Here is a 16,192-nt window from a genome sequence, read left to right on the forward strand (position 1 = left end):
TAAAATTTCTTAGTATGAAAGAGAATATATAAAGAGGAAAATAGAGATAGTGCAAGGATACTTATATTTTTAAATATATGTGGGATGATACTATGTATGTTATTGTTGTATTTAAAAATAAATAAATTAAATTATTAAATAATACTCAAAAATATTATTAATAGATTTAAATGACGAAAGAGATCTGAGTAAGAGGATAATAGTGTAAAAATACATTAAATTTCAAGAATAAGTATTTTTTACATTTATTAATAATTATTAAAAGGGTAATAAGCAAGACATTAAGTCAATTTATAAGCGAATAAAAGATCGCATTACAGTATAACAATATTAAGTAATAAATAATGAAAAAATTATAAGGAATGAACAATAAAGGGGAAAAAATCTGTCTAAGAATGTAGAAGGATAAGACTTATTTGAATTTGAGATAAAAAAATAAAGTCGTAGTAAGAATTTTGTTAAAAATAATATAATTTAACGTACTCAAACAAGACAGATCACAACGTTACATGTTTAATATTCCTTAATATTGACCGTAAAATATAATACAAGTGTCAAAATTATGGGTTTGGGTTATTACGGATATAGAAAAAGAAAACATATTATGCACTATGGGATTTGAAAAATGATTTCATGTCCTGCTACTTAATTAATATCAAATAATTATTTATAATTTATATATAAAAGGTTTGATTTTAAGGTTATTTGCACATAATTCAAATAATCCAAATCATTGTTTAACATGGATTATATCCGCACATCGTGTGGGTACTAATACTAGTTTGTTATAAAACTCAAAAAGTAGCTATGTATTTATTTATGATAAATATGGTGTATAAGGTAGTCATGGGGATCCTTTGTTTTATTTAGGTTCTTTGTTGTAGCCCCGTTATCTCAATTTTTTGTTTAAAGCCAACCCACCCTTTTTAGCTTCTTCAGTTAGCTTTGGGTTTTAACTTTTAAATCATTCTTTTTCACTTTTAATTTTGACTTGGACAAAAGATGTCCACTATTTGCAAACATTAAGGACCTTTTATGTTCATTCAGAGTAATACATAAGGACTAAAATTTAACCCTTTAACATAAGTGGTTAATTTGATTGTTTTCTTTCTCTTAGATATTCTCACATTTTTCTTCTTCGGTTGTACTCTAATATTTGCGCTCTTTCCCATAATCCCCCTCTCCCCGTGAAACGATAATCCGCGATTCTTCCACCGCCAGACGCCGGCGACCTAGTAAGGCTTTTTTCTTCAAAAATATTTTGCTTTGCACTATTTTGCTTGTATCTCTTATTTCAACCTTATTGTTTATACCTAATATTTAGGGGTTCCTTGCTAGATTTTTCTGGCCGTAATTTCACCTAGCAACTAGAAAAGAGGATGATTGACCTTGTGATGCAAAGTTGAATCTTGAAACACATAGAATCTTATTCTAAACATTTAATATGGTATGGTACAGACAGGCACATGTTTTGAATTGATTTTGTCATGAACTTAAAGGTTCACAATAATAAGAGAGAAATAACATGAAAAGAAAAGCTTTAAACAAAAAGAAAATTAGAAGAAAACGAATTAGGAAATAAGAAGAATAGTGGGGAAGCTGCTGGTTATTCATTTAATGCTTTCTCAGTGAATATATTGTCATATATATACAAAAGGCTAAGAGGAATCACACGTCTTGCAAATGGCTACTATTTCTAACTTCACAAATATAAGGATTGGTTTGGGGTAGCCGGGGGGGGGGGGGGGGAGGATAAACCTTAAGAAGAGGCTTTAAAGTTATTTAATAATAATTATATTTATTTCAATTTGAAACTTATTCTCTAGCTTCTTGAGTTACAAAGTTATTCATCATTTTTATAATGAAGTTTTCCTAATATGTATGCTGAGTTTTGAATAACCAGATCCATATCTTAGTTGACATATTTAAATTTTATCGGCACAGTCAATCCATGGAAGAGTTTTTTTATTTCAAGTTTTTGCTTCAGTACTTGTGAACACTCATTTACAAAATACTTTTAAAATTTGAATCAATGTATAATCAGATAAAAGAAACTTCTAGGCTTGAAAAAATGTAGGTGGACTACAATATGTGAGGAAAAAATTTAAAAAAGGAGAGGAATGACTAATGAGAGGCTGAAAAAACAAAAGAGTCTTTGTTTTGTTTATATTTGTGTTATTTTCTTTTTGTAATCTCCATTTAAGAAAGAGCCGAAAGTCATATGGTTTTAAAGTTGGGATACTGTAATTATTTTATTTATAGGCCTTGACAAGCTGATATTCATTTTTTCTTTAATAATTACTCCTACTACATAATAACTATTTCATATTGTATAACGAGATTTTTGGACGCCCCCAGTTGCTTTACCCTGAAGCCGGCCCCGTCAATGATTAATTTGCAAATAATAAAGCATCTCTCAAACTTTCTTGCCAATTCCATGTGTTAGTAGGCTGTCATCCCTCTGCTTCGCCCTTCCATTCTACTCCCTCCGTTCACTTTTACTTGACACATTTTGATTTTTCACGCCCCTTAAAAAATAATAAATAAAGTGCATAATTTATCATGATACCCATATTAATTGATGCATATTTTATTTTATTTGAGAAAGTGATTTGAAATGAGTAATAAATACTGTGGGTATAACAGGAAAATCTCTTCTCTTGATATGCGTAAAGTGACGAGTAAAAATGAAAATCTATTTTTAGTATATCCGCCAAGTAAAAGTTAACGGAGGGAGTATTTACCAAGGATTTTGCCATACCAAGACTGGCAAATATGGTAATGCGTTGTGCTTATATAATCTACAATATGGTAAAGCCTGCCGTAAACTATTTTTTCTTTTTTCAGGTTAAATTTTGAAAACAACTGTTTTACCTTTTTTTTTAAACTCTAAAAAAAAAAAAAGAATAACAGAAAACTAAATCGATGAAGTGAGGGAGCCGAGGATCTATCGGAAACAGCCTCTCTACCCCAGGGTAGGGGTAAGGTCTGCGTACACACTACCCTCCCTAGACCCCACTTGTGGGATTATAGTGGGTTGTTGTTGTTGTTAAATCGATGAAGTGATATTGATGGAGCATCATTGATTCTTCTTACCTAGGTCTTCAGCTTATTTTCTGGTGCCAACCTATAATTATCTGATTATGTAACTTTCCACCTCTCCTACTGCTGGAAAGATTGAGGGCTCTCTAAGAACACTTATGCAAATTTGGTTTCTAAATTGTCAAGATGTGAAGAGGAAAGTCCTAATTTAATGTTTAGAGTAGATAGTATACATAATTTTTCAAGTTTCAAAAATAGTATACATATTTTTTCATACATTCAATAGTTAAGAGACCACAATTTTAACTATAGTATAACAACTTCAAATTACAGAAATATCTAGTTAGACATTTTCTACTACCATGTTATCCATGTGAAAGAAAAGATCGTATTTCTCCTTTCCGTTCAATTTTTACCCTCGTTTCTCCTATTAAACTTCACATCCTTACAGTCTCAAGCACAATTCAATGGCAAAAGATTTCACAATTCAAATTAGTTCGTTTGTTCGTATACACAAGCCCAAGCCCAACAGAAAAACTTCCTGCATAATACATGTTCCTCGTAAAGGGTTTGAGTTTTTGACCAATATTGTCCCTTATCTTTGAGGGTAGGTCTATTTTGGTCCTTCAAATATAATCCTGAGCATATTTAGTCCCTTAAGTATGCTAAAGTAGAGCACATTTAGTCTCACTGACACAATATGTTCAAAAACTAACGGTGTTACCCAACTCTGATTCATGAAGCAAATCTTCTGCTCTGAAGCAAAACGTTTCATCTCCTTTTATTGGATAATGCAAATCATCACTTTAATTTCTCATTTTTAGATAATGCCTTCTAAAATTTTAATATCCCCTTCTGTGCCAGTTTTCAATAAGAAAATGACACTGTATAGCCGCTGTAAAAATAATAGCTGAAAAATGTATAAAATTTGTATTTTTTTTTTGTATATATATACATTTAAAAATTTCGGTTGATTTTTCCAAAAAGAAAAGTTTAAATTTGAAAAAAATAGAGCTGCCAGGATCACTTCTAGGCATATTATTGAAGCAAAGGAATAACCAGATTGTATTATCGCTTTTAGCCCGTGCCAGAAACTATTTACATCTAGTAGCGGAAAAAATATGTATACAAATTTTATACATTTTCTCGGCTATTATTTTTACAGCGGCTATATAGTGTCATTTTCTTATTGAAAACTGACACATAAGGGGATATTTTCAAGGTCAAAATTTTAGAAGATATTATCTAAAAATGAGGAATTAAAGTGATAATTTGCGTTATCCAATAAAAGGAGAGGAAACGTTTTGCTTTAGAGCAGAAGATTTGCTTCATGAATCAGAGTTGGGTAACACCGTTAGTTTTTTAATACATTGTGTTAGTGAGACTAAATATGCTCCACTTTAGCATTCTTAAGGGACTACATATGCTCAGAGTTATATTTGATAGACCTACCCTCAAATATAAGGGACAATATTGGCCAAAAACTCTAAAGGGTTTATCATTGTGATATGTGTTCATACTTCTATTTATCATCATCATTAATCATGGAAATTAGTCCCTTTGATATATGCACCCACCCGAAGCCCTTAGCCAATTGCCACTCAAGTGGGCTTTGCAGACCCATGAAATAGAAACTATTAAAGAAATAAAAAAACCCTTACACTCTCAAAATAATGCTCTAACGCTCGTTTGGTTGGAAAACAACTTATCGATTATTAATTATTTCGGAATTAGTTATTCACACTCCTATGAAAATAAAAAAATAATACAATCGCGGATAACTAATGATGGTATTAGTTATACTATCTATCCCAATCAAATGACTCATGTCAAATTTAATCTAATAATTAATTATACCTTGATCCTTCTTACCAAACGAGCTCTAAAAGGTTTTACTTCGCCGCATCAGGTGCCCGTCAACTGCGCCGCCAGAGAAAGATGAAAGAACAGAGGGCTATCTTAGGGAATAATAGGATTGAAGATGTTAGATGGCTTTGTTCCTTAACAGAATCTGAGATTGTAAGTTTCTCTCCTTTCCTTTATCCTTTTTCTTTTTTTATGAGGACCAATATCTTAGGTGTGGTTTGGTTGAATTTTTAGGATTTATTGATAGGTCTAAAAGTGTTGATACATCAACGTGCCAAAAAGATTGGTCATGAGTCTTTAGCAAACAAGTTTGATTTGAAGACCCTCCGAGCCTTTAGTGAGTTCTTTCTTCTTCCTTTCCAGAAATATGTAACATTTATTTGACTTTATTTATAGGTTGCACCATCTATAATTTAGTGAATAAATTGGTATTTGCTGTAGATTTGTGAATTCTTTATCTGTTAGTATTTTCCTTCAGATTGATGGTAACTTCTCTTTCTCAAAAAAAAAAAAGAATTGGGGGGGGGGGGGGGGGAGATTATGTAAACCTTGAGCTTCATATGTAAAATTTGCAAAGCTAGAGTAAGTAAATAACAGAAGGAGAAGAAAGAAGAATGAGAAGAGTAGATAAGAAGAAGGAATTAGAGAGGAGGGAATTCGGTTTTTTATTCATCAAAACAACTAGACAAGAATGGGTTGCTCTAGTGGTGAGCACCCTCCACTTCCAACCAAGACTTTGTGAGTTCGAGTCACCCCAAGAGCAAGGTGGGGAGTTCTTGGAGGGAGGGAGTCGAGGGTCTATCGGAAAGAGCCTCTCTACCCCAGGGTAGAGGTAAGGTCTGCGTACACACTACCCTCCCCAGACCCCACTAGTGGGATTATACTGGGTTGTTGTTGTTGTTGTATTCATCAAAACAACTGTGAGATGACATATTCAGAGGGTTTTGAAATGGCTTAGGACGTGATGGAGATGGCTTGAAAGAGGTTTATTTGTGAAGAGCTTTAATGGACTCATTATATCATTGGGGTACTTCATAAGCATCCATGAAGGTGGCAGGATTGGCTATCCTCACTAGAGACTTAAGCTCTTGTTTCTACCCATTGACAAAGCAAATGGCAACATAGAGTTCAAGATGGAGGTAAATCATCATCATCATAACAATTGCAACTCCTGCAATTGATCCTGATAACAATCTACATCTCGACATTTCTGAAGTTTATTGAACATATCTATAATATTGCTAATCCTTCTACGTAAATGCGCATAGAACACTGGCCTACCATCCTCCGTGATCCATTAGATACCTATTAAATCAGTAATTAACTGCATGCATTACATGCTTAATAGTAAAATTCAATTTCATTTATTCGGAACTTGATAGCTTCCGAAATACTTTATGCACCTTCTAATCTAGCCCTTGGATTGATGGCATCAAACTCAGCAAAGTTGAGCTTTGTTTTTAGGAGCTTCTGTGGTGAAGGGGCGTGATTTGGTAGGGCTGATATAGTAGGGTGTGCAATTAGATAAAAGGTGGATTGGGTGTTTCAAAGTGAGGGACAAGGGTATAGATAACTCTCAATTGTCATAGTAAGAGATGTATACGGGAGGAGTTACCTTTGCAACACCTGAGCTGGAGGATTACCCAATATCTGCCCCCACTAGTTGTCCTTGAGCCACAAAATGGTAGGACCTTACTAATGAAGATATTCCGCGTTTCTGTTGGAGGTCAGTTGAGTGATAATCTTTCAAACTTTCGGTTCATCTCTTTATTAACTTGTATGAGTGATATTCTTTCCAACTTCAGATTAATGCCATTATTCTCTTGCATGAGAGTAGCAAATTGACTTTGGGTCAAAATGATCAGCTCAAACCTCCTAGAGCTCTGTGTTGCAAAGGATTAAATTTGGGGTTTCAAATTTATTCATGCTATCTTTAATTCCCTTAGAGTTTATGATTATCTGCGAGGGTTGTTAATGGATCAATCCTATGATACCAACTTGTAACACTTGGCTTGATCGCAGAAAACTTGCACAATTAAAGTAAGGAACTGAAGGAAGAATAAGAAGAGTAGAAAAGAAGAGGGAATTAGAGAAGAGAGCAATAGTTTTTTGTCTTGCATCTGCATAATACCTTTTAGCATATTTAGCAGAACAAATGAAGATTCTGGAATGGTCAAAACAAGTGTGAGCTGACATATGGGCGAGGGGAAGTTCTATTTAAATTTTTAGAAATTCGTTTCTTTTATAAAGTAAAGTTGTATATATATGAGTCAGCATCAACAGTATGCTGTTCTAGACAATTGAGTACATCAAAAGTTGCTCTCGCAGATTGTGAAGGGAGCTAATAAAGTCAACTATGGCTTCTACTTTGTCACCCTCATGTACATTTGCCATGTTACTCCAAAAATAAAGGAAAAAGAAAATTGAACTTAAGACTAGATATATTTTCCTTTTTGTTTTCAAATATTATTGAAATTGCATCCCAGACACTTGAGTGAACATCCCTTAGATCCCTGCTTTGCCAACCTTGTAAAAGTTACAGTAAGTCTCTTGGCATAGTCCCACTTTAAACCCAAAAAAATTAAAAACATGTCCCACAATTGTGTAGTAGCCTTGCAATGCAAATAAAAAGGCGGTGTGTATCTTCTGGTTGCTCTTCACAGAGAGGGCATCTACTACAAATGTTCAGTCCTCTTTTTTGTAGATTTGACTTTGTCAAGCATGCATTTTTATTCTATCCAAGTGAAGCACTGTACCTTGTGAGGGGCTTTATTTTGACAAATTTGTTTCTAAGGCCCCTTGAGAGTAGTAGTATGTGAATTCTGCTAGAGTGAGTAACAAGATCTGACTGTGAACATACCATTCTTCTTGCCCGTCCAACAAATGTTATCCTGATTTTACAAGCATATACGGTAGGTTCCTAGTTGTTGTAGTAGAGCACATGTTCTGTCTACTTCCCAGTTGCTGCAAAGTCTTCTGAAAGTGATATTCAACTATCGTTTGAGTGATAATCTGGAACGGAGGCTTCCTGGTGGGCTGCCAATGTATATAGAACAGGGTAACTTTGTTTTGATGGTGTGTGACCCAACCAAGAATCATGCCAAAAACTTCCATCAAAAAACAAAAAAGAATCATGCCAAAAGCATCCCAAAGAGTCCTGATACTTTTCCAAACTGAATGTCCATACAAAAATTAGGCATCTTTGTTATCCACTGATTGCACATGCCACCTTCCTCCTTTGTTAACCTCCGTAGCCATTTGGTAGGCTAACATTGTGTTTTTTCAAGTCCCTACCTCTAGGCTTCACACCTTTTTATCTTTCTAAACTGAATCCTAATTGACTAGATTGACTGATTTATTGTCTCTGTTTTTTTCTTGTCGATAAAGTAATAATTTCATTGAATGAGTTTGGGCATAACAGAGCCCGTACACAAGAGGTATACCAAAAAGTAGATGATTTATTGTTAACGTTTCCTTCCCATAGGAAATTTTGTCGCATCTTGTAAATCTTCTTTGCAACTGAGGAAGGAAGAGGAAAAAGTGACATTGTGTAAGTAGGAAGTGAATCCAAAACACTGTTTATGAGGATTAATCTACCACCATGGAGCGATACTGCCTTTTACAATTTGACAACTTTCTTTCACATTTTCCCAGAAAACCATCCCATAATTGACTTGTGGTTATGCCCTAAAGGATGCCCCAAATAGGTGGTAGGAAGAGTTCCAATATTACACCCCAAAATGTCTGCTAAGTGCTGGATAATCTGGACCAAGTTTAATGGAAAGAGCCTGTCTCTTATGCAGATTTATATGGAGTCCAGTGACTGCCTCAAAGAGTAACTAAATAAGTGTGACTGTGTGAGGTAGTGCATCCATTCAGTCGCCGCTTCACAAAGTAATTTATAGAAATTCTAAAAGTTATCTTTCAGTTCGGAGTTACCCAAAGGCTAGGTGTGATCCTTTGAGCTTTGATTGCTACTCCCACCAACGAGCGCCTTAATTCTCTCGTAACATATAAGTAGATGGTTATTATTTCATTCCAGCTAAAATTGGGTGTTTGACAGTGATGTGAAGCAACATATGTTTTGAAATTGAGAATACCTGTTTATTTGTTTTATGTGATAACACTCGAATATGCTATTACACCTATTTCATATGAACAAATGGTTACAGCTTAAATCCAACTGTAAAAAGAATAGCTATCTGTCTCATTTGCACTTATGAAATTAAAAAGAATTTCTTTCAACACTATTTCCCTTTGAACCATAAGAAGGTGCTGACATAGGACCCTTTATTTTTATTTTTTATACCCTCTTAAGAGGAGGATGCCAAAAAATCACAAGAACTTGAAAGCAAAACCACGTTTTTGTAGAAACTGAAAGTGACCAATCAAATTGGAAACGAGTGCTTTTATTGTGTGTAAATGGGAAATGTTAAATAGACTGATTTCAAAAGCTTGATAGACTGAAAACATCAGTATTATTAAGGTTCATTTGAGGCGCGCTTAAGCCCTAAAGCTAGGTGAAGCTCAAGGGGGGCGCTTTGTCTCACTCAGTTAGCGTACTAATGTAGGTATCAAGTGTTAAGGCATGTGCCTCATCATCCATGCGCTCTATCTTTAAGAGAACTGTCCTAAATAATAAATATATCCAACAAAGAGATTTATTGATTAAGGAGGAAATATTATTAATGAATTTGTAACTTATTAAGGAAAAGAATTTAATATAAGACAACTAGTCAGTAAACCTGAATGAGAAATTTAAAACTGCATTTTTTCATCTAAATCAAAATTTTAAATCTGTCTATGCACTTTATTTACATGTTTTTTTACTTAATATATTTCACTTAGTTGTATTTTCAATTACTTTGCTCATATAAATGTTTTTTGCTTTTAGTTATTTTTTCTAGCTTTCCATTTTTTAAAGATTGTTTATCATTGCACCTTTAGTTACTGAAGTCCATTTGAATGTGTTGTTCATTTAAAGCCACATAAGGCCTTGAGCTCTTTTCTATACTTTTTCGCCTTTGACAATAGTGCAAAACATATAGGTATAATGATGTGAGTAGAATCAGATCCTCCTTTTTAACTTGAGATTGAAAAGTTTGGTATGCAGTCTCATGAATTAAAAGAAGAGGAATGCTAATATTAGATGAATGTTCCCTACTCTCCATAGGCTTTTACAATTAAGAGATAAGACGTGTTACTGTAACAGATAGTCAAGAGTAACTCTCAGTTAAATTTTGGTGCAACATCAATTTTGCGAGTGAGCGGACTTTCAAGGAAAGATTTGATGAGGAGCTGCTGAAAGAAACCAGTAGAATAAAGAAATAAGGTTTTGGCACTCAGCTGGTATAGCTTATCTTCGGTTTTGCTGCCCTTCTACGAAAGCAGTTTCCAACTTTTGCGGTACTATTGCAAGCTAAGAAGCCAGTAGAATAAAGAAAGAAGATTCTAGCTTCCGACTGGTATAGTGGTATTTAGGTTCTGCTTCCCTTTTTTATTTTTGAGAAGGTAACATGTTGTATGTATAAAACACAAAACAGTACATGGGTTGTACTTAAACCATATATACAAGTGAGCAAAAAGAGTAAACCAGTCTACATGTCTAACAAGAACCTAATGTGTCTAAGATAGAAATAGTATCCTCTGGGTATATCTTGTTGCACCAAAAACAAAAAAGCTTAATACATTTAAGTTTGATCTCTTGCAATGTGTTGTTGTTCTCGAAACATCTAGAGTTCCTTTCTTTCCAAATTGTCCACCAAATACCAGCAGGGACCATTCTCCATCGGTTTTTGTTGTCTGCCCCAACTCCAGCTGCTTCCCAACTAAAGAGAGCTTCAGTAATCTTTCCAGGCATTGTCCAAGCTATGCCTCTGAGATTAATGAAGATCTTCCATAACTGATCAGTTATCGTACAATGCAAAAATAGGTGACCAACTGTTTCCACTTCATTTTCACAAAAACATCTTGAGCATAGAGTCCACTTCCTCTTGTTTAAGTTTTCATGTGTGAGCACAACTTCCTTTGCCAGTAGCCATGAGAAACATGCTACCTTATATGGTATCTTGGTCTTCCAAATATGTTTCCAGGGCCAGTTGGTGACTTGAGGTATTGGTTGGTTTTTATCGTTTTGTAGGTTGCATTGACACTGAATTTTCCACTGCTTTGTCCCTGCCATCTCAATATGTCATCTCCATTCTGAATTCCTGTGAAGTTGTCCAGTTGTTTATAGAACTCAATCATTCTATTTATCTTCCAATCACTCGAGTCTCTTCTGAGTATTAGTTCCCAACCTTGAGGTGACCACATTTCAGCTATAGATCTCTGTTGGTGATGAGCTAGAGCATATATGTCAGAGCATAAATCCTTCAGAGCTCCATTTCTCAGCCAATTGTCATTCCAGAATGATGTCCTGCTACCATTTAGCACTTTAATAGACTTGTTTTTTTAGAGCTGGCCATAATACCCTTATGGATCTCTAAAGACTAGCTCCATAGGCACTGGTTTAGTCATCCAGTTGTCTTCTATTTCATATTTGGCTTTGATTACCTTGCTCCATAAACTTTAAGGGTCTTGAGAGTACCTCCATAGCCATTTTAGTTTAAGGGCTTTGCTGTGATTCTTCAAGTTTCTAATTCCCAATCCACCTTGCGCTTTGCCGAGAGTTACCTCTTTCCACTTGACTAGGTGATAGGCCTTTTTTTCCTTTTTGCCTTGCCACAAAAAATTCCTTATGTTATCCAACCTTTGAATGATTCCCGCATGAATGGGAAAAAGGGACATCATATAGGTTGGCAGTGAGTCTAATACCGAGTTGATCAGAGTGAGCCTTCCTCCCATTGACAAATATTGACATTTCCATCTTGACAGCTTTTTCTCACATTTCTCCAGTACATTCCATATTGCAGTAGATTTTGACTTAGCCCCCAGTGGCATACCCAGATAAGTGGTAGGGATAGTCCCCACTTCTCCCTTCAGGATCAGTGCCAAATCCTCCATGTTTGGTACTTCATTGATCGGGAAGAGATGACTCTTTCTCCAATTAATGTGTAGCCTAGAAATTCCTTCAAAAAGAACCAGTATAATCCTCAAAACTCTTAGTTGTTCCACTTCTGCATCACAGAAGATCAAGGTGTCATCAGCATATTGAAGATGTGTAATCTCCTGGTTGTTATGTCCATTCCTGGCTACCTCAAAGCCTTTAATCCACCCATTGAGTTTGGCTTTTTTGATCATGTTGTTCAAACCTTCCATGGCTATTATGAAAAGAAAAGGTGACAAGGGATCACCCTGCCTGAGACCTCTCTCAGTAGGAAAGAATCCTTCTGGAGAACCATTAATAATGACTGAGAATTTGACAGTAGATATACAGAATTTCACCCATTTAATCCATTGCACTCCAAATCCCATTTGTTGTAGCATGTTTATTAAGAAATTCCAATTCACATGGTCAAATGCTTTCTCAATATCTAGTTTGCAAAGGATACCAGGCTTCTTCTATTTTTGTCTTGAGTCTATTGCTTCATTGGCTATTAGTATGGCATCCATTATTTGCCTTCCTTTTATGAATGCCATTTGTTGAGAATCTATTAATTTCCCATCACCTTTTTCAGCCTCTCAGTCAGGACTTTTGCAATAATCTTGTAAATGCTCCCTATTAGGCTTATAGGCCTGAAGTCCCTCAATTCCTTTGCACCATTCTTCTTGGTGATAAATTCTTAGCATTTTAATGAATCTATGAACATAGTAATACTACTAACATAATTTTCATGACCTTTTGTTGTTTCCAAGTCATTTATACCATAATATTAGGAGAACCTAGAAGTTAGACACTTGGAACTAGGACTCTTTTACCACTCTTCTGAAAAACACATTCCAACAGTATTACTCTATTTGGATCATGGAGGAACCTCCTTTTGGATCTCTCATCCTTGATTTGATGGAGGATTCTTTGTTGATGCGTGCAATGGTTTCTCAGCTTTACCTTATCTGCTTTGTCAGTTATGCAATTTGTTAGTACGTTATTGAAGCATGATAGCTTACAAGATTTGTAATATGAGGTCAATGGGTTTAGTTGCATTCAACTAACTTGGCTGTGGGAAAGTGGAAGTCAGAAGAAGTCCTCATTGCATCACTGCAGCTGTGCAGCTGTCCAAACCAACATAGGCAAAAATCTCTAGGTGATTTCTTCCCATTTGCCTAAGTTTTGGTTGCACTGTTACCTGGTACCTATGCTAGTTGGATGTAGGAGGTACCCATTGAATTAATCGAGGTGCGCGCAAATTGATTGGGACACCACCATCAGTCAAAAAAAAAAAGACACACAATGTAGTTTTGGCATTTCCTTAAAGTTGAACCTTTGAAGAATTTTTAACTTATTGTGGATTTTCTGCCCCTAATGGGGTTCCCTCTTAGCTTATTTCTTCTTGTGTTGTGTAATTTATCCTGCATGACTATCTTTCCTTGTTTTATCATCCTCTCCCTTCTTCTCTGGCCACCTATTTAACCTAAGAACTTTTATCCATTTCTAGCATTATTGTAACTTCAAAAAGCTTTACCATATATGCCTTAATGGCATCAGCTTTTAATTCCCTCGATATTTTGTAAAAACTCACACCTGTTATTTCAGTTTGCCTTTTCTTTCTGCCAATGATTTTAACCTACTAAAGTCTTCTTCAGTATAATTATTACTAGTTAAACTTGCCGAAAGAATCTATGTAAATGACATGAATCACATCTTTTAGGTGAAGTTTTGATCACTTCATTATTAGAGTATCTTATAATGTGTATTCTGCAGGTTTCATTTTGATGGAGAATCTTAAAGGAAAACTTAAAGATCTCTCCTGTATACCTGGTACAGACGAGTCCTCAGCAAATTTAGGTGCATGTAATCTGTTGAATTATGATCTAGACAAGACTTTTGCCAATATGGAGGTTGAACAACTGAGCTCCTACATTTGCAGTGATAAGAGGAAGAGAATTATGGAGATGTAAGTTCTCCAAAATTCATTTGGTCATTAGTCATAACCCCGTAAATTAATTGTCTGAATCACATTACATGAGATTTCTGAAATCGTTGTCCTGGTCAATCCTTGTTTTCCATTCCCAATTTGTTTTTAGCTTCCAAAGCATGGGTGCATACTCATTTCTGCACACATTTTATCAGAATGTGCACAGAACATGAAGTTCTGTTTACCAACTTTCGGCTTCATTGCATAAAACATGAAGTTCTGTTTACCGACTTTCGGCTTCATCAATATGGTAGTCGTGCTCTTTTTCATAGGCTATAGCTTTAATAGGCCACGTACTTGAACTCTAGATATCATTTGTTTCAACTTGTTTTCTGTTAATCTCTTTGGAAAGATGAATGATTTGAGAGTTGAGACCCTCACACTATTTGTGCCCTGTAGGTTTTTTGAAGACATCTCCAAATAGAAAGCAGAGAGCTAACAGTGACAACAGTAGATCCACGTAGTAGATTACGAGTTCTCTCCTATGAGCTAACTATCTTGCTTGAGAAAGCCTGTTGTTATGTATAATCAAATTCTGATGTGTTTTTCTTGAAGAGGGGAGCTACTTATTTCCATCTAATTTTTGAGCTGTGTTAAAGATGGCTTAATTTTAGTATAAAAAAGTTGGTTTGGAGAAGAATGAAAGGAATTTTCATTTGGTTGGTGTTATTAACATTATTGTTGGGAAATCAGGTCTTATGTCACAAACTAAATGCTATATTAATAATCAAAAGTGTTTTACTGGAAGTCTTATACAATATTAGACACTAATGTTTTTACTTAAATTAGCTAATGGCGTTATAAACCTAAAGTCGTACGTACGATTAAAACAGTTTTTTTAATTAGTGAGCATTCGTGATTATATATTTATTTAACGTCGCACGAGACACTAGATTCATCAAAGATATGACGATTTAAACTCTCTGCCCAACCCAAAAGAAAATTCATCTTACTGTATATTCTCTGATTCAGTGAGTTTTTTTGTTTATAGTATCTTTAATAAATGACAATAATGGAGCACAAGAACAAAGCAACGTTCAATTTTTCATCTGCTTTCGCAAGTGGGAATTAAAGAAAATATAGAAATGTATAAAAAGGGTTAAAGCTGCCAAAATGAATATTGTTTTCTTCCTCATTTCCTTTTTTATTTACTGAATGAAAGACGGTGTGGCTTAGCACTCACACTTACACCATACTTAATGATAATCTTATTAACGGCTTTATTGGTTTCTTTCTTTAGAGGATAATTGCAGTGATGTTATAATTACCATACTTTCTTTACTTTTCTTTTAACCATACTATTAGAAAATTGTGATATCTATTCCTGCAATACAAAAGTAATTTCTTACAGTGTTAGACTAGGCGCATACGGCTTAAGAAATAAAAAAAAGGACTTTTAGAATTTCTAATCTTAAATATGTCATGATATTTTATAATTATAAAAATATATCAATAAAAGGTAAATGAGAAGTAAATATTTTTAATTAAGAAAATTTAATACTCTTATTAGAACATATTAAAAACGAAAGGTTGTCACATAATATAGAATAGACTGAGTATAATGGATTTATTTAAAGCTAATTGGCATCAGTAAAAGAAAAAAAGGAAGGACAAATAAACATAAGTCATTTCTTCTTGCATTTTCTTCAACTAATCAAATCTCATCGCTTGATTTTACTGTTAGATTAATGTTGAACCATAAATAAAAAGTAAGCTATAGTGTTAAATAATCATCAACTTATCCACATTTTGGACGAGAATAACTAGCACCTACACCAAAAGAATACTTCCTTCGTCCGAATTTTTATGACGGTTTGGATCTCCAGAGTTAAACGGATTATTGTTTCATGGTAATTTTTAAATATGTCTATAAATATTTCGACTTATAATATTTTTTACATAATTTTTAAATATGTAATTTTATTTTGAAAAACTTAGGGATTTTATGTCCAAATATACAGTCAAAATTAAAATTTTACTTTTCACTTAGCTACCAAAACAATAAGTCTAGAAGAAATTAGTACTTTTTCTAAATTTGTTTCAATTCCTTTTTTCCCCCTAATCGTCGTATTGCGTACAATTTGCATGACTTTTCATGAGTTTATCATGACCAAGTACATAAAAGTGGCAATCCACCAAATTTAACAACCTTGGTTTCATGATTTTTCACATGCAAATTTCATGAATTAACATTCCAAAAATTGCATAATTAAACCAAAATTTGTTTTAAAAATGTTCTAAATTAAAAAAAAAAGAAGAAGAGAAAATAG

At 34.3% G+C, this 16,192-nt stretch overlaps 1 protein-coding gene across 1 annotated transcript; it reads left to right on the plus strand.

Annotated features, from left to right (window-relative positions):
• The first annotated feature begins 1,076 nt into the window (after nucleotides 1–1,076).
• Nucleotides 1,077–14,591, plus strand: LOC104091548 (uncharacterized). Its single transcript, XM_009596915.4, has 5 exons — nucleotides 1,077–1,235; nucleotides 4,952–5,061; nucleotides 5,143–5,245; nucleotides 13,709–13,901; nucleotides 14,322–14,591. The coding sequence occupies exons 2-5, from the start codon at nucleotides 4,981–4,983 to the stop codon at nucleotides 14,344–14,346; spliced, it is 402 nt and encodes a 133-aa protein (XP_009595210.1). The 5' UTR covers nucleotides 1,077–1,235; nucleotides 4,952–4,980; the 3' UTR covers nucleotides 14,347–14,591.
• The last annotated feature ends 1,601 nt before the right edge of the window (nucleotides 14,592–16,192 follow it).

The sequence above is a fragment of the Nicotiana tomentosiformis genome, chromosome 7, assembly GCF_000390325.3.
Source record: "Nicotiana tomentosiformis chromosome 7, ASM39032v3, whole genome shotgun sequence".
Lineage (NCBI taxonomy): Eukaryota > Viridiplantae > Streptophyta > Magnoliopsida > Solanales > Solanaceae > Nicotiana > Nicotiana tomentosiformis.

Excerpts from the sequence above, each read along its gene's own strand:
- LOC104091548 (XM_009596915.4), top strand. The coding sequence starts at position 4,981 with ATGAAAGAACAGAGGGCTATCTTAGGGAATAATAGGATTGAAGATGTT. Across the intron at positions 5,246-13,708 it reads GAAGACCCTCCGAGCCTTTA|GTTTCATTTTGATGGAGAAT; the intron begins GTGAGTTCTTTC and ends TGTATTCTGCAG. Across the intron at positions 13,902-14,321 it reads AGGAAGAGAATTATGGAGAT|GTTTTTTGAAGACATCTCCA; the intron begins GTAAGTTCTCCA and ends TGTGCCCTGTAG.